Source organism: Oryctolagus cuniculus, chromosome 20 (assembly GCF_051225735.1).
Source record: "Oryctolagus cuniculus isolate XC-2025 breed Fujian yellow rabbit chromosome 20, ASM5122573v1, whole genome shotgun sequence".
Lineage (NCBI taxonomy): Eukaryota > Metazoa > Chordata > Mammalia > Lagomorpha > Leporidae > Oryctolagus > Oryctolagus cuniculus.
The window spans coordinates 38,897,767-38,925,520 of record NC_142886.1 but is presented as its reverse complement, the minus strand read 5'-3'; the positions used below and the strand labels follow the sequence as shown (position 1 = coordinate 38,925,520).

The following is a 27,754-nucleotide window of genomic DNA, read 5'->3' as shown; positions in this document are numbered from 1 at the left end:
GGGCCATCTTCTACTAGTTTCCCAGGCCACAGCAGAGAGCTGGGTTGGAAGTGGAGCAGCCAGGTCTCAATCCGGCACCCATATGGGATGCCGGTGCTTCAGGCCAGGGCATCAACCAGCTGCACCACAGCACCGGCCCCAAATAAGATCATTTATATTTTTGATATCTTTATTTTTCATGCAAGTATTAACTTGATCAGTCAGGAGCACGTTCTCTGGGTTGTCTGGTTCTGTAGCTGTTTTTCCTTTCTGTATAGTTTTCTAGTCGACCATTGAAAATAGACCATTGCGTCACTCGTCACACAAAATATTCTCATCTTTGTACATAAATGCATAAGTCTGGCCCCTCTTTGTGTTGTTTTTTGGAAGAGAAGTCTTATTTTCACTGTGTACCAGGGTGAGACCCATTGGGGAGACCATGTTACTAAGCACCTAGCTCAGTGCCTCTTGGCACATAGTTATTACTCCATTTATTTTTATTGAGTAAATTCATTTGTTCAAAAAACATACTAAGTTACCTACCATGTGTGAAGTATTGTTCTAGGTGATAGGGATACAAACAGCTTATAAAAAGACCAGTTTCTATATAATGAATTTTTGTGTAAATAGAATTCTAAAAGGTATAGTTCTTTGATTTGCCGACTTCTTCTCCATTTTTCCCCCTTCTCTCCCAGCTAAGCAACATTACTTACTTATATTAATGCTTCACATTTATCTTTTCGTTAGGAAATGTCACACTCACAAATTAATCCTTCAGAAATTTGGCCCTGTTCTTCTTTTCTTTCCTTTTATTGTGAAAGGTAACATTACAGGGATTATAGAAAGGCTCATCATTTGCCCTTTCTCTTTCCAAATCAAAATGGGGGCAGTTCAGAGGTGAATTTAGATCATGCATGTTTCTCTATGTCTTACCCCATTTACATCCTTCTATAAAATAGATAACAAAAATGCTTTACTATTATGACTAATTAAGGTAGACTCAAAGGAAGACTTGAGGGATGAGGAGAGACACTATCTATTCTGAACATAAGGAGCATTATATCAGTGGTTACTTTGCTGGCAAATTTGATTAATGCCCATGGGCACACAAAACATTGCTTAAAATGTTTATGTTTAAAAATCGAGTAGATCATAGAATAATTATTTAATCATGTGGTATTTTAGCTAGTTAGGATTACACTTTTTTCTTGGCTAGCATCTTAGAATCTCAGGACCATTTTATCTAGTCTATCATTATATGCTTGAACCCCACCACCACTTTATGCCTAATTAAGTCATCTAACTTCTCCCTAGAGAGCTCAGTTATAAAGTGTTTGTTTCTCTGTGTTGCTTCACACTGGTTCTCATTCTTGAAGTATCTAGTATCTATCCAATCACTTATTCCTGAGACATTGTCTTCCCGTTTTGAAGACAACCATCCTATTTTCCCTGAGTCTTATATAGTGCTTCTCTTTTGGAAGCGTCCACTTTGGACATCCTCCAGCTACGTTGTACAGGACAAAGTCTGCATTACAGCAATGGGATTGCTTTCCTTGGGGGGAGGAGCCAACCTTTCCAACGTACCATACTTGGGGTATCTGAAATCCCAGAATTCTCTACCAAATAGTCTTGCATGACCAGTGCAAGGCCCAAGAGTGGTTCTCCACTGGGTAAGGGTGGATAGAATTTTGATTCACAAGCTGGGATAACCACATGCCTTAGTTTGGGCTCCCATAAAAAATATAGACTAGGTAGCTCAAACAACAGAATTTATTTCTCCAGCTCTTGGATCTAGAAGTCCAAAATCTTGATTTAGTATGGTTGGGTTGTGGTGAGTCCCTCTTCCTGGTTTGCAGATGGCCATGTTCTCATCAGATCTTCTCAGGGAAGTGAAAGATTTTTGTCATGTCTTTTCTTCTAGTGACACTGATATCATCAAGACGCCTCCGTCCTCATGACCCAGTTATTTCCCAAAGACCCCACATCCTAATGCTATCACATCCAGGATTAGGGTTTCAATATATGAATTTTGGAGGGGATGCAAACATTTATCCACAACACCATACATGAGCTTCCTTGGCTCCTTGTGGTGTGGAATGGAACATGAGAGACAGAGTGGGACAGGTTGTCTTATGTTGCCCAAACTCCAGGAGTTCTAAATTTGTACCAGACCTTCTAGGTCATTATATGGATATATTCAAGATAAGAAGATAGAACATATTTCATTTGATAATTTTTATCTTGATTGGTAGCTTTGAGATATGTAGGCCTGGGATGTTTAGGCCTTCATTTATGTTCTTGTCTGGACTCTAGATATTTAGGTTGAGCCTGATGTCCAAGCTAAACACTCCCCTCTTTCAGCCATTCTTCATGAGGTCAATTCAGGGTCCTGCAGCCATCTGGTTGTTTTCAGAGGATGTTCAGAATTAAAAGTAGTACTTCCTGTGAAGCCTGCTGGGCAGCGTCAAGTACTTTATGCTGTCTTCCCTCACATCCCAGTTCAAGAGCGTAGGGCCTTATGTTGTCAATACATCTTTGAAATGATTATCTTATACATATGTCAGACTCCACCAGTGCAAAAAAATTACTACTCTTCAGTGGATTCCTAGAATTTTACTTTTTTCTTTCTTGCCAAAGACTGTCACTTTTAAATATTTGATTAATAGGTATTTTTGCCACAAATATAACGAATATAGGGTTTCACATTTTCTTGGCAAAATTATGCATAAGTTTTACACATGTAAAAATCTTTAAAGAACTATTTCTTTCTTAAGTTTACCATTGTGTCTCTCAGTAGGTTTAGATTTAACTCTTTACTGCAGAGAGAGGTATGGTAATATTCCAAAGGGCTTAATAACAGAATCTTTTGTAAGCCAAAATAAAAGTCATATCAGTTGAAATCATATCAATACTATTTTAAAGGTTATTATAATTAACATTTTATGTAACTCATTAAATGCAAACCTTTTTATATAAAGAAAGATGAAAAGATCATACATAGAATGTTAAAATGAATGTATGATTCAAATGAGTGCTTTCATTGTTCAATGTGATATAGTAAAACTGATTACATATGATAGTTTATTTAAATTATTTAGAAGTATAATTGAGTTTTTGCAAATTTTACTGTTAATGTCGATATTTTTATAGATTATTACTCTATGGATAATGATTTTTCTGCTGCTTTTCCATTACAGGTGACTCAGCAGACATGTCAGGTAAGGAATACTGAACATTTTCTGTGTGAGTTAGTTCTATGTACTTATTTGTATATATCTTATTCTGTGAAAACCTTTTGGAGTTTTTAAAAATGAGGAATATATCATTTTAATATTATGATACTGAACTCAGTCTGAATAATAATTTCATTTAAAAGAAACAAGTATGGAGGTGAGGATTAAGATGGAGTAGGAAGGGAGCTTGCTGCTCTAGTTTAGTTTTTTTTTGTTTGTTTGTTTTGTTTTTTTTTTTTCCTGAAAGGCAGAGTGGACAGTGAGAGAGAGAGACAGAGAGAAAGGTCTTCCTTTTGCTGTTGGTTCACCCTCCAATGGCCGCTGCTGCCGGCGCACCACGCTGATCCGAAGGCAGGAGCCAGGTACTTCTCCTGGTCTCCCATGCGGGTGCAGAGCCCAAGCACTTGGACCATCCTCCACTGCCTTCCCGGGCCACAGCAGAGAGCTGGCCTGGAAGAGGGGCAACCGGGACAGAATACGGCGCCCTGACCGGGACTAGAACCCGGTGTGCCGGCGCCGCAAGGCAGAGGATTAGCCTAGTGAGCCGTGGTGCCAGCCTTCTAGTTTAGTTTTAAAAAAAAAGTGGAGAGTGTGCAGTCTCAGGGATGAGTTAGGGAGAAAACAGCAGAGGAAACTATGAATATTGGAGGGACACAGTGGACCTACATGGAGGGTGAGAACACGCACATCTCAGGATCCCAGCAGCTGAGAGCCTCCGAACCAGCATTGGAGAGTGAGGTAAGATCAGACTGCAGCAGCCCAAGCCACTGGTGAAAAGGCTGCAGGAAGAGCCTGGAGGGAATCTGGCTTGGAGCCCCACAGGGGATAGTGTACCTGCCAAACTAGAGGAGAAAAAACAAAGGAGGGGGCACGTTTTCTCTTTCCCGATCACCCTGCAACTGTGTCCTGAAACAGCCTGATAGAGACCAGGCACCATTTTGGACATGTAACAGCTGCGCCAGCTTGTGTCCCCGCCCAGCAACCAGCCAAGCAGAGACTCCTGAGTCTGGTGGGGAGGAGAGGGGGCTGGGTGCTCGTGACTGTGGGAGGCTTGTGTGCCAGGACTGTGAAAACACTGAGGCTACATGGGAGGACTCAGGACGTGGCTGGGACTTTGGGCTGTCACTGTGGGAGGCTCCACACCATCAGGGCTCCCTGGTTACCTGGCAAGAGACACTGCTGGGGAATCGGAGCTTATACTGAGGACTACACATATCCTTTGTGTAGTCCTTGGGGCAAAGCGGACGAATAATATCCCCAGGGGGGCTAGTGCCCATGTGCTGCTCTCCTTTGAGAAGAGCTCAGCTGAGTCTATGCCGACAAGCACAAACCTCCCTTCTGATAAAAAAAAAAAAAAATTTACCCCGCCAAACCTGGGTGTGTCACCTCAGACACGCCCTTCATCCAGGAGCACTGAACAGAGCTCCTTGGCCACACTCATGACACGCCTCTAGATATTCTCTGAAAGCAGATACTCCACTAATCCACACATAGTCTGAAGATAAAAGCCACAATGGGGTAAAAACACAGAAACCAAGGAGTATCTCCACAAATGCCAAATAACAAATGCACCAATTCAAGAAATAAGAATAAGGAAGACAACATGACATCCCCAAAAGAACACAACACTTCAGTACTAGATTGTGAAGATGATGAGATTGAAGAAATGCCAGAAATGGAATAAAAAAAATTGATCATAGAATTACTTAAAAGTAATCAGAAATAAATGCACAAACAAATCCATACATGACAGGAAAGAAAATTTATCTCACAAAATTGAGATCTTAAATCAAAATGAAATCTTAGAAATGAATAATTCAATAGAACAAATTAAAAATGCCTTAAAAACATATAATCCGTGAAACAGAAGAACAAGTATTCAACTTAGAAGAAAAAGCACAGGAAATTATACAGTCAGACCAAACACAGAAGAAGAAATTAGAAACTAAAAAACACTGTTGGGAATTTACAGATTACTATCAAATGACCCAGCATACAGATTCTAGAAGTTCCTGAAGGTGTGGAAAGAGAGAAAGGATTAGAAGGCCTTTTTAGTGAAATAATAACAGAAAATTTCACTAATTCGGAGAAAGACACATCCAAACACAGGAAGCATATAAAACTCCTAATAGACATGGCCAGAAAAGATCTTCATCACAACACATTGTAATCAAACTCTCCACAGTAAAACAAAGAAAACATTCTAAAATATGCATGAGAGAAACACAGATTACTTTCAGAGGATCTCTAGTTAGATTCACAGTGGACTTCTCATCAGAAACGCTACATGCTAGGAGAGAATGGTAAGATATATTCCAAGTCTTAAGAGAAAAAAAACTGGCCAGTGCTGTGGCGTAGTCAGTAAAGCCTCCATTGCAGGCATTCCATTATGAGTGCCGGTTCAAGTCCCAGCTGCTCCACTTCCCATCCAGCTCTTTGCTATGGCCTGGGAAAGCAGTAGAAGATGGCCCAAGTCTTTGGGCCCTGCACCCATGTGGGAGACCGGGAAAAAGCTCCTGGCTCCTGGCTTCGGATTGGTGCAGCCCCAGTGTTGAGGCCATTTAGGGAGTGATGGAAGACTCTCTCTCTCTTTCTCTCTTGCTCCTTCTCTCTGTGTGTAACACTGACTTCCAAATAAATAAATAAATCTTTTAAAAAGGAGAGAGAGAGAAACTGTCAACCCAGAACACTATACCATGCAAATCTCTCATTTATGAATGAAGGTGAAATAAAGAGTTTCCATAACAAACAGAAAATGAAAGCATTTGTCACTACCCTTCCAGCCCTGCAGAAGATGCTTAAGGATGTGCTGCGCACAGAAACATGGTTATCACTACAAAACAAGTTAAAGAAAGTAAATATCCCAGTAAAAGTACGAAGGAAATCCAAAGTGAAAAACAAGAATATTTATGGAAAAATGACTGGGCAAACCATTGTTTATCAATAGTCTCCCTGAATGTAAATGGCCTCAACTCCCCAGTTAAAAGGCACAGACTGGCTGAATGGATTAAAAAACAAAACCTATCTATTTGCTGCATGCAAGAAACACATCTCACCAACAAAGATGCTTGCAGACTAAAAATAAAACGTTGGAAAAAGATATTCCATGCTATCAGAAACCAAAAAAGGGCTGGTGTAGCTGTCCTAATATCAGACAAAATAGACTTTAACACAAAAACAGACCCATAACCAAGACGGAAATTGAATCAGTAATAATGACCCTCCCAACAAAGAAAAGCCCAAGACCGACGGCTTCACTGCTGAATTCTACCAGACATTCAAAGAAGAACTAACTACAGTTCTTCTCAAGTTATTCACAACAAATGAAAGGGAGGGAATCCTCCCAAATTATTTCTATGAAGCCAGCATCACCTTAGTTTCTAAACTCAGAAAAAACTCAGCAGAGAAGGAGAATTACAGACCAAGTTCCCTGGTGAATATAGACACAAAAAAATCCTCAACAAAATTATAGCCAGTCGAATCCAAAATCACATCGGAAAGATCATTCACCCAGACCAAGTGGGATTTATCCCTGGTATGCAGGGATGGTTCAGCATTCACAAATCAATCAATATGATATATCACATTAAGAAACTGAAAAACAGAAACTTATATTTATCCCAATAAGTGCTGAGAGAGCATTTGTTAAAATACAAAACCTTCGATGATGAAAACTCTAAGCAAATTGGGTATAGAAGGCACATTCCTTAACACAAGGCAATTTATGACAGACCCCCAGCCATCATCCTATTGAATGGGGAAAAGTTGGAAGCATTCCCACTGAGATCTGGAACCAGACAAGGATGCCCTCTCTCACCATTGCTATTCACTATAGTCCTGGCTTTCCAAATCCTGAAATGGGCAAGGTGTTTGGTTTTTGTTTTGTTTTGTTTTGTTGTTTTTTGTTTTGTTTTTGTTTTTGTTTTTGGTGTGGTTTGTTGTTGGTTTTTTTTTTTTTTTTTTTTTTTTTTTTGGACAGGCAGAGTAGTCCGTGAGAGAGAGAGAGAGAGAGAGAAAGGTCTTCCTTTACCATTGGTTCACCCTCCAATGGCCAGCGCACTGCGGCCGGCGCACTGCACTGATCCAAAGCCAGGAGCCAGGTGCTTCTCCTGGTCTCCCATGCGGGTGCAGGGCCCAAGCACTTGGGCCATCCTCCACTGCACTCCTGGCCACAGCAGAGAGCTGGTCTGGAAGAGGGACAACCGGGACAGAATCCAGTGCCCCGACCGGGACTAGAACCCAGTGTGCCAGCGCCGCAAGGCGGAGAATTAGCGTATTGAGCTGCGGCGCCGGCCTGGGCATTGTTTTATTATCAAACTTCTCATTTTTAATGACAGAAAATGAAAATATAGTTGAAAAAAGCATAGTTTTTATAATATTTAAAAACAATGGAACGCCGGTACTTAGGCGCAGGCCGGCGTGTCCTTGGGCTTAGTGAGCGGGACATCCAGCTTCCCAGTGCCTTCCTTTAGGGTGTGAGCTACTAATGAGAGAGTTAAAAATGGGTGATGTTGAGAAAGGCAAGAAGATTTTTGTTCAGAAATGTGCCCAGTGCCACACTGTGGAAAAAGGAGGCAAGCACAAGACTGGACCAAATCTCCATGGTCTGTTCAGGCGGAAGACAGGTCAGGCCGTCTTCTACACAGACGCCAACAAGAACAAAGGCATCACCTGGGGAGAGGACACTCTGATGGAGTATTTGGAGAATCCCAAGAAATACATCCCTGGAACCAAAATGATCTTCGCTGGGCAGACTTGATAGCTTATCTCAAAAAAACTACGAATGAATAATAGCTAGCCACTGCCTTATTTATTACAAAACAGCAATGTCCCGTGACTTTTTTTATGTGCGCCATAATTTAATTCTCATACACCAGAATTCAGATCATGAATGGCTGACAGAATATTTTTGTCCGACAGTCTAATATTGCCTTGTGTGGTTAAATAGGAAATTTTGGTAGTAATTCCAGTTCAGTGAATGCCCTCACTGTTTTGCCCTTCTAAGGATATGATTGGACTTAACTAACAAAACTTGTCAATGCCATCCCAAAACCTGTCGGGAGATTGGATTTAAATTTAAATGCTGGGGAAATTACCTCACTGTCGCAGAACTGAACAAGATTCACTTGTTCTTTACCTGCCTAAGGCAAGAGCTGAAGACATTTGGAAATGTCTACTTCGTATTTTTGGTCTTAGCTGTGGCAATCTAATTAGAATTTCCTGTATCTAAACTTCTGCCTTTTACTTACTGAAAGGCATTTTAGTGTGGTTTATGCATATCAAATAAAGAATATTTAACACACACAAAAAAAACAATGGATGCACATTGTTAATTTAACAGATTTTCTTGTTATATAAAGGCATACTCAATCAGTAAGAAAAGGTTATTTTTAGGCCGGCGCCGCAGCTCACTAGGCTAATCCTCCGCCTTGCGGCGCCAGCACACCGGGTTCTAGTCCCAGTCGGGGCACCAGATTCTGTCCCGGTTGCCCCTCTTCCAGGCCAGCTCTCTGCTGTGGCCCGGGAGTGCTGTGGAGGATGGCCCAGGTGCTTGGGCCCTGCACCCCATGGGAGACCAGGATAAGTACCTGGCTCCTGGCTTTGGATCAGCGCAGTGCGCCGGCCGCGGCGGCCATTGGAGGGTGAACCAACGGCAAAAAGGAAGACCTTTCTCTCTGTCTCTCTCTCTCACTGTCCACTCTGCCTGTCAAAAAAAAAAAAAAAAAGTTATTTTTAAATCCTTAAATGATCTGTTGATCTAATATGGACAATAATTGATATTATATATGTGCTATATAATATATAAAATAAATTTTAAAAATATTTCTTAGGTAATAAAATTTATTGATTTATATTTAACTTTTAATTTCACTTTCCCTCTTACCAGCTGTATGATAATTAGTGACTACCAAGATGAATTACTGTGATGATTAAATTACATAATGTACATAAAGCACTTAAAACAATTCTTGTTTCCCGCCCCCCCAAGAAATCTTTTATTTAATGAGTACAAATTGCACAAGTACACCTTTAGGAATATAGTGATTCTCCCCACTATAGCTGCCCTCCCACCCCTACTCCCGTCCAACCTCCCCCTCCCTCTCCCATTCCCAGTCCCATTCTCCATTAAGATTCATTTTCAGTTAACTTTATACACAAAGACCAACTCTACTAAGTAAAGATTTTAACAATTTGCAAACACACACACACACACACACACAAAATGTTTGAGAACAAGTTTTGCAGTTAATTTTCATAATACAACTCATTGAGGACAGAAGTCCTGCATAGGAAGTAAGTGCACAGTGACTCCTGTTGTTAACAGTCAACACCCTTATGTATGATGTCAGTGATTGCTCGAGGCTCCTGACATGAGCTGTGGATTCAAACCTTTTGAATCCACAATTTCCATCAGTATTTAGAAAAGGCCATAAACAAAGTGGAAGTTCTTTCCACCCTTCAGAGAAAAGTACATCCTTCTTTGATGGCCACTTATTTTCACTGGGGTCTGTCTCACAGAGATCTTTCATGTAAGATATTTTTTCTACTATTCAACTACAAAGTTATTCAACACAATAGGCAAAATCCTTATTTTCTTGGCTATACTCAAGAGCAAGTGCAAACTTGAGCCCAAATCTGGCTCATCATCTGTGTTTGTACAGCTCATGAGCTCAGGATAGTTTTAACTAATTTTTAGTTGGAAAACAATCAAAAGAAGAATAACATTTTTATGACACATAATTACATGAAACTCCAATTTCAGTATCCATAAATAAAGCTTTGCTGGACACAGCCTTGCTCGTTCAGGTACCTGTTGTCTCTGGCAGCTTCATGCTCCAGTGGCAGGGTTGAGTTTGCAGCAGAGACTGTACATGACACTGTCACCTCCTGCAGTGCTGCTTAGCACACTGTAGTGGCAGTGACACAGTTGTAATTTCACAGGCTTTAAGCATTATGTATATCAATGTATCATATTTTACTTTGTGTTTTAACTAGTATGTCTCCCTCATGTCAAAACAAGGGGGTTAGGGGAGAGAAAAGTCAATTTTGAGTATCATACTTACAAGGCACAGTGAAATATAGATAATGTTATTATCAAATGATATGGCAAAACATTGTGTTTATTACTCAGTAGCACTGTTGCTGTGCTAAAAGAGTGCGATGTACAACATCTTCACATGAGTACCCCAACTGAGGTCTTAACCACTGTATCAAATGCCTACCCATCTCTTGGCTCCTAAGGGATTGACAGATAACTGCCAATACTGCCAGTATAGTTGTTCAAACTACCAACTTCAAAGAAACTAAAGAGTTAGACTCTGTGAATAGTCTCCATGGAACTACAAAGGATAATATATTAAGATCATTGTGGCATAGCAAGTAAAGCTGCTGCTTGCAATGCTGGTGTCCCTTATGGGTACCAGTTCATGTCCTGGCTGCTTCACTTTCCTTCCAGCTTGCTGTTAATGGTCTGGGAAAAGCAGTGGAAGATGGCCCAAGTCCTTGGGCCCCTGCTACACTTACGGGAGACCTAGAAGAAGCTCCTGGCTTCAGCCTGGCCCCAAAGCTGGCTGTTGTGGCTATCTGGGGAGTGAACTAGTGGATGAAAGATCTCTCTCTCTCTCATCTCTGGCTTTCAAGTAAATCTATTTTTTAAAAAAATATTTTGAAAGAGGTTAAGAAAGCATAAATTTAGTACAATCTGAACTGGGTTCTGCTAAGATGTATTAAGACTGATGGTGGGGGCCGGCACCGCGGCTCACTAGGCTAATCCTCCGCCTTGCGGCGCCGGCACACCGGGTTCTAGTCCCGGTCGGGGCACCGGATTCTGTCCCGGTTGCCCCTCTTCCAGGCCAGCTCTCTGCTGTGGCCCGGGAGAGCAGTGGAGGATGGCCCAAGTCCTTGGGCCCTGCACCCGTATGGGAGACCAGGATAAGTATCTGGCTCCTGCCATTGGATCAGTGCGGTGCGCCGGCTGCAGCGAGCCATTGGAGGGTGAACCAACCGCAAAGGAAGACCTTTCTGTCTCTCTCATTGTCTACTCTGCCTGTCAAAAAAAAAAAAAAAAGACAAAGAAAAAGAAAAAAAGACTGATGGTGGGGCCAGTTCTTCAGTGCTAGCATCTCATATGGGTGCCCGTTTGAGTCCCGCTGCTCCACTTCCAATCCAGCTCTCTTCTATGGCCTGGGAAAGCAGTACAAGGTGGTCCAAGTGCTTGCACCCCTGTACCCACATGGGAGACCAGGAAGAAGCTCCTGGCTTCCGACCGGCACAGCTCCAGCCATTGTGGTCAACTGGGGAGTGAACCAGCGAATGGAAGACCTCTATCTCTCTCTCCACTTCTCCTTCTCTCTATTGTAACTCTGACTTTCATATAAAATAAATAAATCTTAAAAAAAAGACTAGTGATAAAAATTTGTGTGGAGCAGAAAAACAGTTGGATAAATGTACAAAGTTTATAAAAATGTAAGATGTGTAAAGCATATAGTTATTCATATTTTTAAAAAGGCTTCATTTATTTGAAAAGTAGAGTTGAAATGAAAGAGGGAGAGACAGAGAAAGGAGAAAGATCTTCTACCCACTGGTTCATTCCCCAAATGGCCTCAATGGGCAGGACTGAGCCAGGCCAAAGCCAGGATCCAGGAGCTTCTTTCAGGGTAGATGCAGGGGCCCTATTTGGGGTCCCTTCTGCTTTCCCAGGTGCATTAGCAGGGAGCTGGATCTGAAGTGAAGCAGCTAGGATTCAAACTGGCGCCCATATGAGATGCTGATACTGTGGGCAGAGGCTTAACCTTCTTTGCCACAGCACCAATCAATGTAACTTGAAATTACCAAGAAAATGGCCGGTGCTGCGGCACACCGGGTTCTAGTCCCGGTTGGGGCGCCGGATTCTTTCCTGGTTGCCCCTCTTCCAGGCCAGCTCTCTGCTATGGCCCGGGAGTGCAGTGGAGGATGGCCCAAGTGCTTGGGCCCCGCACCCCATGGGAGACCAGGAGAAGCACCTGGCTCCTGCGGATCAGCCGTGGCGGTCATTGGAGGGTGAACCAACAGCAAAAGGAAGACCTTTCTGTCTCTCTCACTGTCCACTCTGCCTGTCAAAAATAAATAAATAAATAAAAAATAAAAAAAAATTACCAAGAAAACAGTACTTGTGAAACTTTGATAAAATCAAACACATAATGTTTAAATCTCATGTTGAAAACTAAAACAAGAAACACGATCCCAATTCCCACAGATTTGCAAGAAATACATTTTATGGGCTGAAACTACAGTTCCAGCAGCATTTTTCAGATTTTGATGCAAATGCAAAGATAAATTCCACATTTCAAAAATCCATTTAATTGCACAATTGAGGAACTTCCACCTAACCTTCAATTTGAAGTGATTATTCTGCAGTGTAGTATATAGGAAAGGCGAATATCAAGATAAGACTCTGACAGAATGTTTTAAATGCCTTCCTCTCTCTGTAACTCTGCCTTTCAAGTAATAAAAAATAAATCTTCAGGCCGGTGCCACGGCTCAATAGGCTAATCCTCTGCCTGCGGCACTGGCACACCGGGTTCTAGTCCCGGCCGGGGCGCCGGATTCTGTCCCAGTTGCCCCTCTTCCAGGCCAGCTCTCTGCTGTGGCCAGGGAGTGCAGTGGAGGATGGCCCAAGTCTTTGGGCCCTGCACCCGCGTGGGAGACCAGGAGGAGCACCTGGCTCCTGGCTTCGGATCAGTGCGATGTGCCAGCCGCAGCGGCCATTGGAGGGTGAACCAATGGCAAAAGGAAGACCTTTCTCTCTGTCTCTCTTTTTCTCACTGTCCACTCTGCCTGTCAAAAAAATAAAAATAAAAAATAAATAAATCTTTAAAAAGAATAGAAAGAATTGGACACTTTGGATCCTTCGGGGAGTCTGGGAAGGGAAAGCTCTCATGGGTACAGGTAGTCACAGGCAGATGTCCATCACATGGCTCTAGCCGGCCTCCGTGTGGTCTCTGCAGCACACAGTAAAGACGTTTATTAGCACACGCCCGAGTGTGCTGCCCCCGAAGCCCCACAGTCACCCAGGGCCCAGGTACTTTCCATCTGCCCGGCTCTGCCAGCCGCAGCCTGTCTGTGCTGCAACGGCCAGCTGTGCTGTGGTCATGAAGTGGCTGCAGTAAAAACCCTTTTCACAACCATGGCCTAAAATCCTTGCTTTTAGCCTGACTGAGTCATGCTGGACATGTGTATTTCATATGCCTTGTACCAGGAAGACACCAGGGTGTCATGTGTGTCAGCTGGCTTAAATGTCGGCTGCTGAAGGACATCACTGAGGTACTTGGAAATACGTATCCAGTTCTCGCCACACATTTGTATGATGATGAAAATGTGTATGAAATGTGCCTTTCTTGAGGAATTGTTTAATGTTGTGAGTGCCTGATTAGCTTGTCTAAATACTGTCTTCTCAAAAATGCCATTTGGGATGTAGCCTGGAGATGCATCCATTTTTTTTCCTTGCTTTTCACTCCCCTTCCCGCTTGTTTCCTTTTTAAAATTTAGTCTCAGTTTGGGCTGTTCTATGTTAAGTACAGTTTTTTCTTGGTACATATTTTTCTATGTTTCACGGATGCATCAGCTTTGGATGTGGAAATGTAGCAGGTGCGTTACAGCTTCTGGATCTTGTCTTTTTCAGCTACAGCGCCTTCTATCCACATCTGGGATGCGATGAACAAGCAGACTTTATCTATACTAAGATGCTACCATTCAAAGGGAGTGTGTTCAGTCAGCTTCAGTGCCACTGGCAAACTCTTGCTGTCCGTGGGACTAGATCCCGAACACACCATTACTATCTGGAGATGGCAAGAAGGTAGGGTTCTTTCTGTATGTGTGATTTTTAAGAGGATACTCTAGTCATGCGAACTCTGTATTTAATATTGGCCTTAAGTTGGCCATTGAAGCTACCATTCACTGTAGCCCTGCACAGTACACAGTATACAGGTAGTGCTTACAGGTGTGTTCTACTTTAACCTTGTGAAACTGGAAGCTTATGAACAGATAAACGAATAAAACTGTTAACTAGGATCACAGCTGTCACATTGCCATTTCCTTTCCATAAGAAACAGTGCGTGTGTGTGTGTGTCTTTGCTAATTATTAATTTGGTTATGAAAGGTCTTAATGAAATTGAAATAGATTTTAAATGATAATAGAAGAGCAATAGGGTAATATTACCCAATATGCTTTAGACAAAGCCTTAAACTTAAATAAAGAGAAGTTAATGGAGCTACACAGAAAAAAAATGGTGGGCATGGTCCTTGAAGTCTGAAGTGGCTCCTAAACGCAATGGAGCTCTATGAACGTGACCGCGCAGCGAGGTGGACGGGACTGTGGACAAGTGCTTGCACGTCACGTGATTGCAAGGGCCACCGCCTGCGATTTAGCTGCATTTGTTTCCTAGCTGCATATCTTGAACTGTCGGATCCTAGCGGTTAGTTACCTTGGTTCTTACACTAACCCCGAGGGTTTCCCTGTCTCCTTCACCAGGTGCCAGGATCGCCAGCAGAGCTGGTCACAATCAGCGCATCTTTGTGGCAGAGTTCCGCCCAGACTCAGACACCCAGTTTGTCTCTGTGGGAGTTAAACACGTGAAGTTCTGGACGTTGGCAGGAAGGGCTCTTCTTAGCCGAAAAGGGCTCCTGAGCACGCTGGAGGACGCCCGGATGCAGACCATGCTGGCTGTGGCATTTGGCGCAGTATGTTTCCTAACGCGCGCACGGTGGTGTGCTTATGGCAACTGCAGCTGCTGGTGCCTCAGCCACACTGCCATTACTATGTGGCCTCTGTAATCTGCTGACTGTTCCGTGTCATGGTCAGACGTGTATTTTGTCTTGCAAAAAATCTGACACTTTCAGAAGTGATGGGTGGGAAAGAAAGGTAATGAGAGGGAAGGGGGAGTACAGTGAAACATTCGGGTCCTTGGTCATTGCTGTTCTCAGAAGCCTTCGTTGATCTTGTTCTTATTACTGTAAATATCCCCAGATTTCTGTCTGGAGTTTTTCATGGACTTCTGGCCATTTGTCAGAGTAAGAGACATAAATCAAGAAGCAAGAATTTAGGATTTCACTTGCTTTCTGTCGTAACTGTTCTTCCTCTGGTTGGAAGTAGGCTGTGCCAGTGTCTCTAAGTTCCTAGTCCTGACAACAGGGGAAATGTTCAAGACCTCACCCCCTCCTCACTCCATCGCATCTGGGCCTCTTTCCTTTAATACCTACCCTGGCTGGGCTTTGGTACAATAAAAAGCAATTAGATACCCTTATTACTGTGTTTATGTGGGTTTGCAATATTTGAAAAAAGAAAATTATAATTTAGAACATTTAAGTGCACATTTAAGTTTTTAAGAAAGGCTATTGAAAATGTTAGTCTTGCCGTGTCATACCTCAGTTGAACATGTAAGTAATCAGATTGTAAGAGCAGTAACTTACTCCCAAAGAAAGCCCAACACTGTCACGTGCATCTGGCGTGTGATTGGCCCATCTGGCTAACTTTCTTCACATATAAAATTCCTGTGTCATCAGTTGCCCTTTCTCAGTAAGTGAGCAGGAAGACTGAAACACCAGAAGCAGGGGGATTAGTGTGTGAAGCAGTGGAGCGGTCAGTGAGACAACACAGGCTTGCGTTAGGGGTTTCTGAGTATCGTCTATGTCAGGGCTGTTGGGAAGGCAGGACGGGAGAACGCTGGTTTCTGTGCTTGAGGCCTTGACTCCTGATGAGAAAGTGACACGAATGCCCGATGCTCCCAGGTCTGCTTCGTGAGGTCTGCATGAGGTCACAGCATCTTAGCCGCTCCTGTGTCTGCGTCACAGGCATCGTGCTGTGGCAGAATTCTTTACCAAACCTAGGAAGAGGTCCTCTTCCCGTCCTGTTCTTATTTTCACTCAGTTACTAGTGACCGTTAAGCTATTTATTGGAAAACTAGGGTGAGGCAATGCAAAGGGATAAACTAAAATTAAATATTTGGAAGGAAAGAACTATCCAAGGTTATTACAATTGTTTAAAGAATTATTTTATTTATTTGAAAGAGGAGTTACAGAGAGTAGAACCAGAGAGAGAGAGAGGTCTTCCATTCCACTGGTTCACTCCCCAAGTGACCGCAATGGCCAGAGCTGAGCTGATCCAAAGCCAGGAGCCAGGAGCTTCTTCCAGGTCTCCCACCCTGGTGCAGGGGCCCAAAGAGTTGGGCCATCTTTTACTGCCCTCCCAGGCCATAGCAGAGAGCTGGATCAGAAGAGGAGCAGCTGGGACTTGAACCGGTGCCCAAATGGGATGCTGGCACTGCAGGTGGCTGCTTTACCTGCTACATCACAGCGCCGGCCCCAGGGTTATTACAGTTAAATAACCAATAGAGTCAGGAAAGGTCCCAACAAAGCAGAGCTGCTAGCTCGGGTCTCCTGCCTCTTGAGACCACTGCCCGGGTCCCCCCTCTGCCCTGCATGCCCTCACGTGGGAGGTTGCGTCTGGTTTGAACTCTCTTTGACCTTTTGATGAGTTTATCTCCCCCTTCCCCACTCCTTTTCAGAATAACTTGACGTTTACAGGTACCATCAGTGGAGATGTCTGTGTGTGGAGAGACCACATACTGTGTAGAGTCGTGGCCAGAGCCCACAACGGGCCCGTGTTTGCCATGTACACCACGCTGCGAGATGGACTTATTGTCACCGGTGGCAAGGAGAGGCCGTGAGTTCTCTTTCTTGTCCCAGTCTCACTGAATTGTGCGCATGCGTGGGAGCCAGTGGAGGCTTTCTGGTTCTTCTCAGGCTCCAGCTCCTCCTCCCTGATCCTCCTGCACTTTGCCTTGGTTGCCTTTCACATCCATTCTGTTGTCTCATCGCTGGTCCTAAATCACTCCCAAGGTTTTGTTCGCACGCTATAGATAAACCTCAATTCCAACAATGGGGTGACCTTTCTCCTGAGGTGTGGATAGAAGCTTGTCCACAAGTTCAGAATCGCCTAACGCCCTGCCTGTGCTCCTGCTTGCTGAGGGACGGGGACCCCGAGTCGTCTTTGCCTTTGAGTCCGGATGCATCCTGACTGCCTGCTTCTTTCTCAGACTGGATGCTAAGAGGGGAAAAGGCACATGGTTGCATAGAAAGGATGAGAGACAGACCACCTTGTTTGCTTTTGCTTGAGGCAGAAACATTGTTTTAAACGAGGCCTCCAAATTTAAATCTTTGGAGAGGCATTTTTCTGAGTGATTTTCAGATCTCCCAGCAGTAGCCAGATGCTTGTCATTGCTTTGCCATCAGCATAGCCAGTCGCATGTTGAAACGTGACCTGTTACGTGCTTAAGAAGGCATATAGGAAACCACAGGGGAAAGGACCTGCGTACATCACACGTGAGCGCAGGAGCTTCTCACAGCAGAGAAGAATGCAAACGGGACTCGGGCAAGTTCTTCCTAAGACAAGCAATTCATTTAGCAGAAAAAATTAAGGGACACTTTCTTCTGAGAGGAGACGCATAATGTGCTGTGTTTTACCTCTTACGTATTACTCCAGCACTTGTATTTTCCATATCATTTAGTTATATACAACCCTGTTCATGGTGGGCTCTTAAACTGTTTCAGTAGAATTTTTCTAAGATTTGTTTGTTTGAAAAGCAGAGCAAGAGAGAGGGAGAGACAGATCTTCCATCCTCTGGCTCACTCCTCAAATGGCCACAACAGCCAGGCTTATGTCAGGCCAAAGCTAGGAGCCAGGAACTCCATCCTGATCTCCCCAATGGGTGACAGAAGCCCAGGTACTTGGGCCATCTTCTGCTTTCCCAGGCGCATTATCGGGAAGCCAGATGAGAAATGGAATAGTTGGGACTCAACCCAAGCTCCTATATGGGGTGCCGACTCACAAGTGGCAGCTTAGCCCACTGTGCCACACCACCAGCCCCTCAGTGGGATAAATTAATGGCAGACAAGGAATGTATTTCTTGAATAGTGGGTTAAGCCACCATCTGCGAGACCAGCGTCCCATGTGGATACCAGTTCAGGTCCCAGCTGCTCCACTTCTGATCCAGCTCCCTGCTAATGGCCTGGGAAAAGCATCAGCAGATGGCCCAAGTCCTTGGGCCCCTGCTACCCATGTGGGAGACCTGGAAGAAGCTTCTGGCTTCGACCTGGCCCAGCCTTGGCCATTGCAGCCATCTGTGGAGTGAACCAGTGGAAGGGAGATCTCTCTGTCTCTCCCTCTTTCAGATAAAGAAAGAAAATTTTTAAAAAATGTTTCTCTTTGAGTCATTAAAAGTAAAATCTCTAGCCTAGCATCTGTCATCTTAATATCTCACCTTGCACCTCAACTACCCTTTTAACATTAGAAACTGTTTTGTGCACATCCTTAAGCAGGAAGTGTTAAGAGAGGATAACGTACGGTAGGGGTAAGTAAAATTACGCTGTCAGGAAGGCTATTTCATAAAGTAAAATTTGCTGGAGCTAAATGTTTACTTTGGCTGAAATATAGAATATCCTGGGGCTGGCGCTGTGGTACAGTGGTTTAAAGCCCCATCCTGCAGCGCCGGCATCCCATATGGGTGCTGGTTCTAGTCCTGGCTGCTCCTCTTCCAATCCAGCTCTCTGCTATGGCCTGGGAAAGCAGTAGAAGATGGCCCAAGTCTTTGGGCCCCTGCACCCGCATGGGAGACTGGAAGAAGCTCCTGGCTCCTGGCTCCGGATCAGCTCAGCTCTGGCCATTGCAGTCATTTGGGGAGTGAACCAGTGGATGGAAGACCTCCCTCTCTCTGGCTCTACCTCTCTCTGTAACTCTTTCAAATAAATAAAATTTTTTAAAAAAATGTAGAATATCCTAAATTTGCCACAAAAAGTTGAGATTCAGGACCTTGGTTTTTATTTATTTTGATATTCTTCTTGTGAAATTAGTGTTCTTTTTTTTTAAAGATTATTTATTTATTTGAAAGGCAGAGTTACAGAGCGGCAGAGGCAGTTGGGGGTTGGGGCAGGGGCAGAGAGAGGTAGGTAGGTCTTCCGTCTGCTGGTTTACTTCCCAGATGGCTGCAATGGCCAGAGCTGTGCTGATCCGAACCCAGAAACCAGGAGCTTCTTCTGGATCTTCCATGCAGGTGCAGGGGCCCAAGGCCTTGGGCATCTTCTACCGCCTTCTCAAGCCATAGTAGAGAGCTGGATCGGAAGTGGAGCAGCCGGTCCTTGAACTGGCACCCATATGGGATGCCGGCACTGCAGGTGGCAGCTTTGCCTGCTACACCACAGCACCGGCCCTGAAATTAGTGTTCTTATATGAGAATGATGTGCTGTGCCAATAATCAGTGTGGATTTGGGTTTGGTTGTTTTTTACTTAGGTCCAAAGAAGGAGGAGCAGTGAAGCTGTGGGACCAGGAGCTGAGGCGGTGCCGCGCCTTCCGGCTGGAGACAGGCCACAGCACAGACTGCGTCCGCGCCGTGTGCAGAGGCAAAGTAAGCGGAGCCTCGAGCTGCTGTGCGGCAGTAGCAGAGACCGTGTCAGCCCTCAGCCCTGCGGCCTGCCGAGCACTGACCACGTAATACACGGAGGCCGACTGCTGGACGGTGGCACTCTCCGTGGTTCCCTTCTCAGCGCCTCCAGGCTGGGAACGGCAGCCAGTGCATAAGACAGGAAGCCAGACACTGCCTTAAACCTCCATGTTTCCTTTTCCTTTTCCTTTTCCTTTTCCCTTTCCTTTCCTTTCCTTTCCTTCCAAGGAGGAACAGAGAGAAGGATGTATCTTCTATCTGCTGGTTCACTCCCTTAAATGGCCTCGATAGCTAGGGCTGGGCCAGGCCAAAGACAGAGTCTGGAACTCCAGCCAGGTCTTCCACCTGGGTGACTAGGGTCCAATCTGCTGCCTTCCTAGGCTCACTGGTAAAGAGCTGGATCATAAGTGGTGCAGCGGGCTAAAGCCCCGGCCTGCAGTGCCAGCATCCCATATAGGTGCCAGTTCCAGTCCTGGCTGCTCCACTTCCAATCTGCTGTGGCCTGGGAATGCAGTAGAGCATGGCCCAAGTCCTTGGACCCCTGCGCTCACATGGGAGACTCAGAGAAAGCTCCTGGCTCCTGGCTTCAGATCAGCGCAGCTCTGGCCATTGCAGCCATCTGGGGAGTGAACCAGTGGATGGAAAACCTCTCTCTCTTTTTTTTTTCTTTTTTAAATTTATTTGACAGGTAGAGTTATAGACCGTGAGAGAGACAGAGAGAAAGGTCTTCCTTCTGTTGGTTCACCCCCCAAATGGCCGCTACGGCTGGAGCTACGCCGATCCGAAGCCAGGAGCCAGGTGCTTCTTCCCGGTCTCCCACACGGGTACAGGGCCCAAGCACCTGGGCCATCCTCCACTGCCCTCCTGGGCCACAGCAGAGAGCCAGACTGGAAGGGGAGCAGCTGGGACTAGAACCCGGCACCCATATGGGATGCCGGTGCCGCAGGCGGAGGATTAACCAAGTGAGCCACGGCACCGGCCCCATCTGCCTTTCAAATAAATCTTTTTTTTTTTTTTAAGTGAAGCAGCTGGGACTGCAGTGGTTCTGATACAGGATTCATGTGTCACAGTGGCAGCTTCCCTGTGCCACACCCTGGCCCTTCCATTTTTAAGTACCACATCCCTAAACACATTTTTTGAGTTTACAAATCATAGATATATTTTCCTCGGTCTACATATTATTTCCTTTTATTTATAAAGATTTATTTATTTGAAAGGCAGATTTAGAGAGAGGAAGAGGCAGATCTTCTATCTGCTAGTTCGCTCCCCAAATGGCCGCAGCAGCAGGGGGCTGGGCCAAGCCAGGAGCCAGGAGCCAGGAGCCAGGAGCCAGGAGCTTCATCCAGTTCTCCCACATAGAGCAGAGGCCCAAGCACTTGGGCTTGTCTCTGCTGCTTTCCCAGGTGCATTTGCAGGAAGCTAGATTGGAAGTAGAGCAGCCAGGACTCAAACTGGCACCCATACGGGATGCTGGCATTGCAGGTGGTAGCTTTATCTGCTACGCCAGAAGCCCCAATTTTTTAACTTAAAAATTCCAAGCCTTTTTTTTTTTTTTTAAGATTTATTTGTTTGAAAGAGTTAGAGTTAGAGGCAGAGGCAGAGAGAGAGAGAGAGAGAGATCTTCCATCCACTGGTTCATTCCCCAGATTGCCACAATGGCCAAAGGTGGGCCTATCCGAAGCCAGGAGCCAGGAACTTCTTCCAGGTCTCCCATGAGGATGCACGGAGACTTGGGCCATCCTCTGCTGTTTTCCAGGCTCATTAGCAGGGAGCTGGATCGGAGTAGAGCAGCCGGAATTCAAACCAGCCCCTAGGTGGGATGCTGGCACTGCAGGCGGCAGCTTTACCTGCCACAACACAGCACCAGTCCCCACCCCCCCATCCCCCCACCTCAGGTCGGTCTGCTTTTATACCAGTGCCTTAGCCCTCTCTGGAAATCCTGGGATTACGATGGTTGAAGTCAGCTTTGATTATTGAGGAACGCAGGTGGTGGTACTACCACAGGGAAAAGCTGTCCTGTAGCATGGACTCTGCTAACATGCAACTCAGCCCAGCGCTCTCACCATGTGTGAACATTTGCACACGAATAACCAGTGACTTGCTACCAGATTAGTGAAAAGTGACTAAGTCCTGCAGTCAGGTCCATAGAGTCCTATGACTAGGAAAAGCATTGTTGTTACATAAATGTACTGGTCTCACTTCTGTTTCAGGGCAAGATACTAGTTGGGACAAGGAATGCTGAAATAATTGAAGTTGGAGAGAAGAACGCCGCCTGTAACGTTTTAGTTAACAGCCACGTGGATGGGCCGATCTGGGGACTAGCGACACATCCTTCCAAGGATTTCTTCCTCTCTGCTGCGGAGGATGGGACCGTGCGACTCTGGGACGTTGCTGATAAAGTAGGTGCAAACGATGAGATCCAGCTTCTAAGAAGTAGAAGTTCTAAACCGCTAGTGCTTAACCATCTCGGAATAATGTTGAGAATGTTTAGAGGAAATTGGTTTAATTTGTAAAAACTTCATTTAATGTGGTTTTCTATGACTCTTTTGGTTCTTATGCAGAAGATGTTAAACAAAGTGAATTTGGGACATGCTGCCCGTACTGTGTGTTATAGCCCTGAAGGGGACATGGTGGCTATTGGAATGAAAAATGGAGAATTTATTATTTTATTGGTGAGCTCTCTAAAAATATGGGGAAAGAAGAGAGATAGACGATGTGCAATCCATGATATCAGGTTAGTCAACAAATAGATTAGCATTTTCTAGCACATACTTAAATGACCCAGCTTGTTGTGAAAAATTTTTGTCCACACCTTCAACAAAGGTCTTGAGGGCCGGTAGCATTTTAAATGTCATAAATTGTGTGCTGAAATATGGCTGTTTGTGTAACTTACTGCTCCTTGCTAAATAATAATTCTACTAGGCGCCAACCACAATGCCACGTATTGTCAAGTACTAGGTAATATTTGACAAGCGTCACATTAGACATGTCCAGCATTTTCACTGTGCCAAGAATTATCTCCCACTATTAATACCTGAGAGCCACCAGCCCTTCAAAAGCTGTCACCTTGGAAAACTAGTTACAGGCCCACACATGTCTTCTCCTGATTTCAGTTTAGGAACATGTAGTTCATTGTCATTTAACCACTGTTCGTTGAACACTTATATGCCAAAGTAATCTTTAGACCTTTCCTGAGCCGAGCCTTTTGGTTCTTGTTGGTTAAGCTTAGCAGTGGCTACAACCCAGGTGAGATTAGGAAGTCTACCTCTGTCAGAGCTTCCACTCTCTTCAGCAGTAAAATCCCTTTGCAAATAAAACTTCCCACAGAATGTTACCTCACAGGGACAGTGGCTCCTCTCAGCCCTGCAAGTCTCTGAGGTGCTCAGCAACTCAGGCAGTACTTCCAAAAGGCTGGCTTGTCCCACCCTGCCTCCCAGGACCACTAAGCAAGTCATTTTCACTAGGTCTTTCATGTACATGCTCCAAGCTTCAAACTAGTGAACTTCATCTTCACCACCTGAGGTGAGTTAACCAGTGTTCTTAGCTATTAAGACATTGTTTTCATACCTTATCCTTCGTGAACCAATTTTACAAAAAAGTGTTCCAAAAGGAATTGGGAAAACAGTTGTTGGAAATTGAAGTACAACATAAAGCCCATTTCATGTAACACAAATAAATATAATCTTAGAATACATGATCAGGTAAATCTGAAGATTTACCACACATAAACTTATTTTCAAGAACTAGAGTTACTGATGTTTAACATTTAAACTATTTTATGTGATCCTCACATTTTTTACATTTTGTTATGTATTCAGGTTCAGTCCAGATTCCCGATATCTGGCAGTGGGTTCTAGTGAGAACTCGGTGGACTTTTATGACCTAACATTGGGCCCGGCTCTGAACAGAATCAGCTACTGCAGAGACATCCCGAGCTTTGTCATTCAGATGGACTTCTCTGCAGACAGCAGCTATCTCCAGGTACAGCCCCAGGACTGCAGATCCAGCTGACCAGGGCAGTTCTACCTCTGTTCTTTAGTGAGCGCATGTAAAGTTCCTTAGTTTGAGCTTCTTGACTCTTGCCTTTGTTTATGTTCAGTTTCTGCATTAATTCTGTAATGCCTCATTCTTTCTTAAAATAAATTTTACTGAGTATACTTAAAGTATACTTGATGATGTTATGGGATCCATATTTATGATAGGAAATGGTTACTGTAGGAAGCAAATTAACATACCCATCACCTGTTATACAATAATTTTGTTACTGTGGCAATAACAGCTACCTTCATTTAGCAGAAAACCCCAAAACAGCCCAACTTTGTAACCTGTAGGTCCTCGTTGTTTATTATTCATCCTTCACATCTGCTAACCTACATCTTCCCGTTCATTTCCACTCAATCTCTCTACCTTTTTCTTTTTAATAAGTTTTTTGAAAGGTAGTTACAGAGAAAGGGAGAGATGGAGATCTTCCATCCACTGGTTCACTCCCCACTTCCCAAATGGCTACAACAGCCAGATGGGGCCAGCTGAAGCCAGAAGCCTGGAACTCCATTTGGTCTCCTACATGGGTGGCAGGGGCCCACCAGCTGCTCTCTCAGGCACATTAGCAGGAAGCTGGATTAGAATCAGAGCTGCCGGGAGTCAAACCAGTGTCCATTTAACCCGCTGTGCCACAGTGCTGGCCCCTTCCTCCACTTTTTCTAAGTTTTTGTGGTGATCTTTTTTGCATTCTTGATGTTAGACATGTAGTCAAATAGAATTTGCACTTCTATAAACCCTTGTGGATTTTGCTTCTCACCAATCCTTGTCCCATTTTAACATGATGAAGGTCTCCAGTGGCTGCTACAAACGGCATGTTTATGAAGTGCCTTCAGGAAAACCTCTTCTGGACCATGTGGCCATTGACAGGATTACATGGGCCACGTGGACTAGGTAAATACTTCATATGCCCAGAACTACTGACTTTGGTCAGAAAGTTGGGAAATCGTGATTCTAATGTTAAAATCCCATTATTATTCCCTAGTGGGATGGTTTAAGTGTTTGTTACTGAACCTTGAGAATAATGAATGTTAAGTTTATGCCAGAACGTATTTCCGTGCTTTTTATCAGTTTCCAGGATCTGGCAAGTTCTCATAAAAAGCAGAAATTGAAGTTATAGCTTAAAAGATGCCCTATTTTCCTAAACACTAAATTTAGTAACAGGTAATATAATATATATTGGGTGCTGTTAAGAAACGTATTTTCTTCTTCAAGGAAGCTCTGAGAAATGATAGCTTATGAGTTTGTTAAAATTTGCTGGTTCTATGCATATCCACCTTTTTGAGTCAATGAAAACTGCCATTAAATTCCTATAGTGTATCACTTTTAATGTGAAATAGTCCAGTCAGCTTAAAGTGCTGACTGAATTTTAAAAGGATAATCTAATATACAAACACTTGAAATCATAAAACTTCATTCTAAAAAGGTAGAAATTAACACAAAATTCAGGTGGGTCTCCAACTTGCCTTACCGTAATTTGCTTGCTGTATTCTAATAACACAAATCAAGAGAGATGAATTTACAAGAAACCAGATTGTAAACCTGCTTGTACATGCTATGGTGGACTTCCTTTGTTCATTCCCTCTAGTACTTTAGGAGATGAAGTTATGGGAATCTGGTCCAGACATACGGAGAAAGCTGACGTCACCTGTGCCTGTGTGTCTCACTCGGGAATCAGCCTTGTAACAGGGGATGACTTTGGCATGGTTAAATTATTTGACTTCCCATGTCCAGAAAAATTTGTAAGTTTGTGTTTTGTTAAGATCATTTTACTCCCAATTTAGATGGCAATCACAAGTATTTTCCTTATATATTATTTAACACGTTTGTTCTGGCTTGAAAAAGTTAATACTTTGTAATCTAAAATTTTCTCAATCTCCTAAATACTATCCTGAAATAGAAGCTGCAAACACAAACCTCTTCCCTCCCTCAGTTCTGTTTTAGGAAACTGTCTCAACAAAGCTGTGATTAGCTTTTCACCAAACCTACAATCATCACATTTCAAATACTTTTCCTCAGGCAAAAATTTTGCAAGTATCTGGAGACATCTGACTGCCCAAATAACCCAAATTATTCAAGTTCAGATCCATTACTAACTCAAGCAACATTTACTGGCTGTGGTCCTAACTCCCTATTCTAACCATGGCTCATGCGATAGAAATGATGGTTCCTAATAAAAACCTTTGACTTTGAGAATGCAGCAAATGTCCTGAGCTTTGTCATTGTTTTTTTAGGCAAAGCACAAAAGGTTCTTGGGTCATTCGCCCCACGTGACGAACATCCGATTTACCAGTGGTGACCGACACGTTGTTAGTGCTGGAGGTGATGACTGCAGGTCAGTAATTTTCTCAGCTCAAGACAAAAGAGTAATTGTGTTTTACTAGTTAACAAGGTAGCATAACTGATGGTTCCTTGGGGTCATGTACTTATACAAAGAATAAAAGGAGTTAACAGGAAATATTTTACAAGACTCAAAAGCTCAACTGAAAATAGTCAACTTCTGGAAGTCTCAATGTAATAAAGTACCTGTACTTTTTTCCCCTCTGATTACAGTTTATTTGTCTGGAAATGTGTACATGCGCCTCACTGAAAGACCTGGATGCTGAGAAGACCACACGAGATTAACATTAAGAGACCACAATTAAAGAAGAAGAAAACCTAAAACCAAAACCTGCATGGCCAAGTGGTGCTAACCCAAGACTGTAACTGAAAGAATCATCAAAAGGGTCAATGTTCACAATGTATGGTATGTGCGTTGCTAACTGTCCATAATCTGCACACTGCCAGAAAACATATTTCAAGGAAGGACTGAATACTTGATAAAACCAGCCTCCCCCTCTCATGGGGAATGTGCAAAATACTGAGGACACAGCATTCCTCAAAACTTGGATACTTTTCATCTTTTTAGCACTTGTATTTTGTTTTCACCGTTCACTTGCACTTCCGAGAGGAAAGGATCAGCTTTTAAGAAACAAAGAGGGCCGGCGACGAGGCTCACTAGGCTAATCCTCTGCCTTGCAGCGCCGGCACACCGGGTTCTAGTCCCGGCCGCCCCTCTTCCAGGCCAGCTCTCTGCTGTGGCCCGGGAGTGCAGTGGAGGATGGCCCAAGTCCTTGAGCCCTGCACCCGCATGGGAGACCAGGGGAAGCACCTGGCTCCTGCCATCGGATCAGCACAGTGTGCCGGCCGCGGCGGCCATTGGAGGGTGAACCAACGGCAGAGGAAGACCTTTCTCTCTGTCCACTCTGCCTGTCAAAAAAAAAAAAAAAAAAAAAAACAAACAAACCAGGAGCTGGACACCAGTGTTCCTGGAGAACATGAAGTCCTTTGATAAAGGACACTTTCCTCCCTGTGGTTCTGAATTGAGGCAGATTCTAAATCAGCAGTATATGACTGTTGTATTTTCATTTTTTTCAGCTGTAAACCTTTTATGTTCAGAGGTCATCTCTATAACTGAAGTTTTAAAACACGATTGTAGCCTCATTAATGGGAAAGTAGTTATGAATTATCATTTCCAATGGTGTACAGTTTTTTAAATGTTTTAGATAGCAGTAGTAACTACTGGAAGAAAATACTGTATATTTAATATAGTCTCTAACATATAAACACTTAACATGTAAAAACATTAAATTCACATTTGCAACGCTATATAATTTAATAACTCTTGGAATCAAATTTTATAGTTTTTTAATATTGGGAAAACTTGTTTAGTTAGATGTACGTCACCCTATAGGCTATTTCCAAAATGAATGAATCCAGGTCCGTTTGCAGACTGAATGAGAATTCCTTCTCGGTAGACGGGGGCGGGATTTCTAGCTCGGGATCCTTCCCCCGTGAAATGCTGCCAAAGATCAGCACTCTCAGCACTCAGGGCGGTGCTGCTAGCCTCCCTCTAGTTCCCTGAAGACTGAAAACTGCACACATGGATGTCTGAAGATAGATTCTTCTAAGTGTGGGAAGTTGAAGATGCTCTACTGGTCCAATGGAATTTTAACTGTTAGCTATCTATGACGCATAATCGATCCCCTCAG

The 27,754-nt window shown here is 43.8% G+C and overlaps 1 protein-coding gene and 1 pseudogene across 12 annotated transcripts in view; both read left to right on the top strand.

The window, feature by feature from the left end:
- EML5 (EMAP like 5) overlaps nucleotides 1-27,008 on the top strand; it is a 173,485-nt gene extending 146,477 nt beyond the window's left edge. For 6 of the 12 annotated variants that reach the window (XM_070065495.2, XM_008271941.5, XM_070065494.2 and 3 more), the window contains 12 exons: nucleotides 3,177-3,197; nucleotides 13,873-14,046; nucleotides 14,722-14,930; nucleotides 16,754-16,911; nucleotides 19,535-19,649; nucleotides 21,896-22,084; nucleotides 22,247-22,419; nucleotides 23,504-23,666; nucleotides 24,514-24,617; nucleotides 25,312-25,465; nucleotides 25,958-26,058; nucleotides 26,277-27,008. In XM_070065495.2, the coding sequence (XP_069921596.2) occupies nucleotides 3,177-3,197; nucleotides 13,873-14,046; nucleotides 14,722-14,930; nucleotides 16,754-16,911; nucleotides 19,535-19,649; nucleotides 21,896-22,084; nucleotides 22,247-22,419; nucleotides 23,504-23,666; nucleotides 24,514-24,617; nucleotides 25,312-25,465; nucleotides 25,958-26,058; nucleotides 26,277-26,313 (1,598 nt within the window). In that variant the 3' untranslated portion in view covers nucleotides 26,314-27,008. Of the gene's footprint in view, nucleotides 1-3,176; nucleotides 3,198-13,872; nucleotides 14,047-14,721; nucleotides 14,931-16,753; nucleotides 16,912-19,534; nucleotides 19,650-21,895; nucleotides 22,085-22,246; nucleotides 22,420-23,503; nucleotides 23,667-24,513; nucleotides 24,618-25,311; nucleotides 25,466-25,957; nucleotides 26,059-26,276 lie in introns of those variants that run through there. The other 6 variants (XR_016226441.1, XR_016226442.1, XR_011385002.2 and 3 more) reach the window with 6 other exon arrangements.
- On the top strand, nucleotides 7,577-8,101 carry LOC149120141 (cytochrome c pseudogene; annotated as a pseudogene).
- Nucleotides 27,009-27,754: the final 746 nt, after the last annotated feature.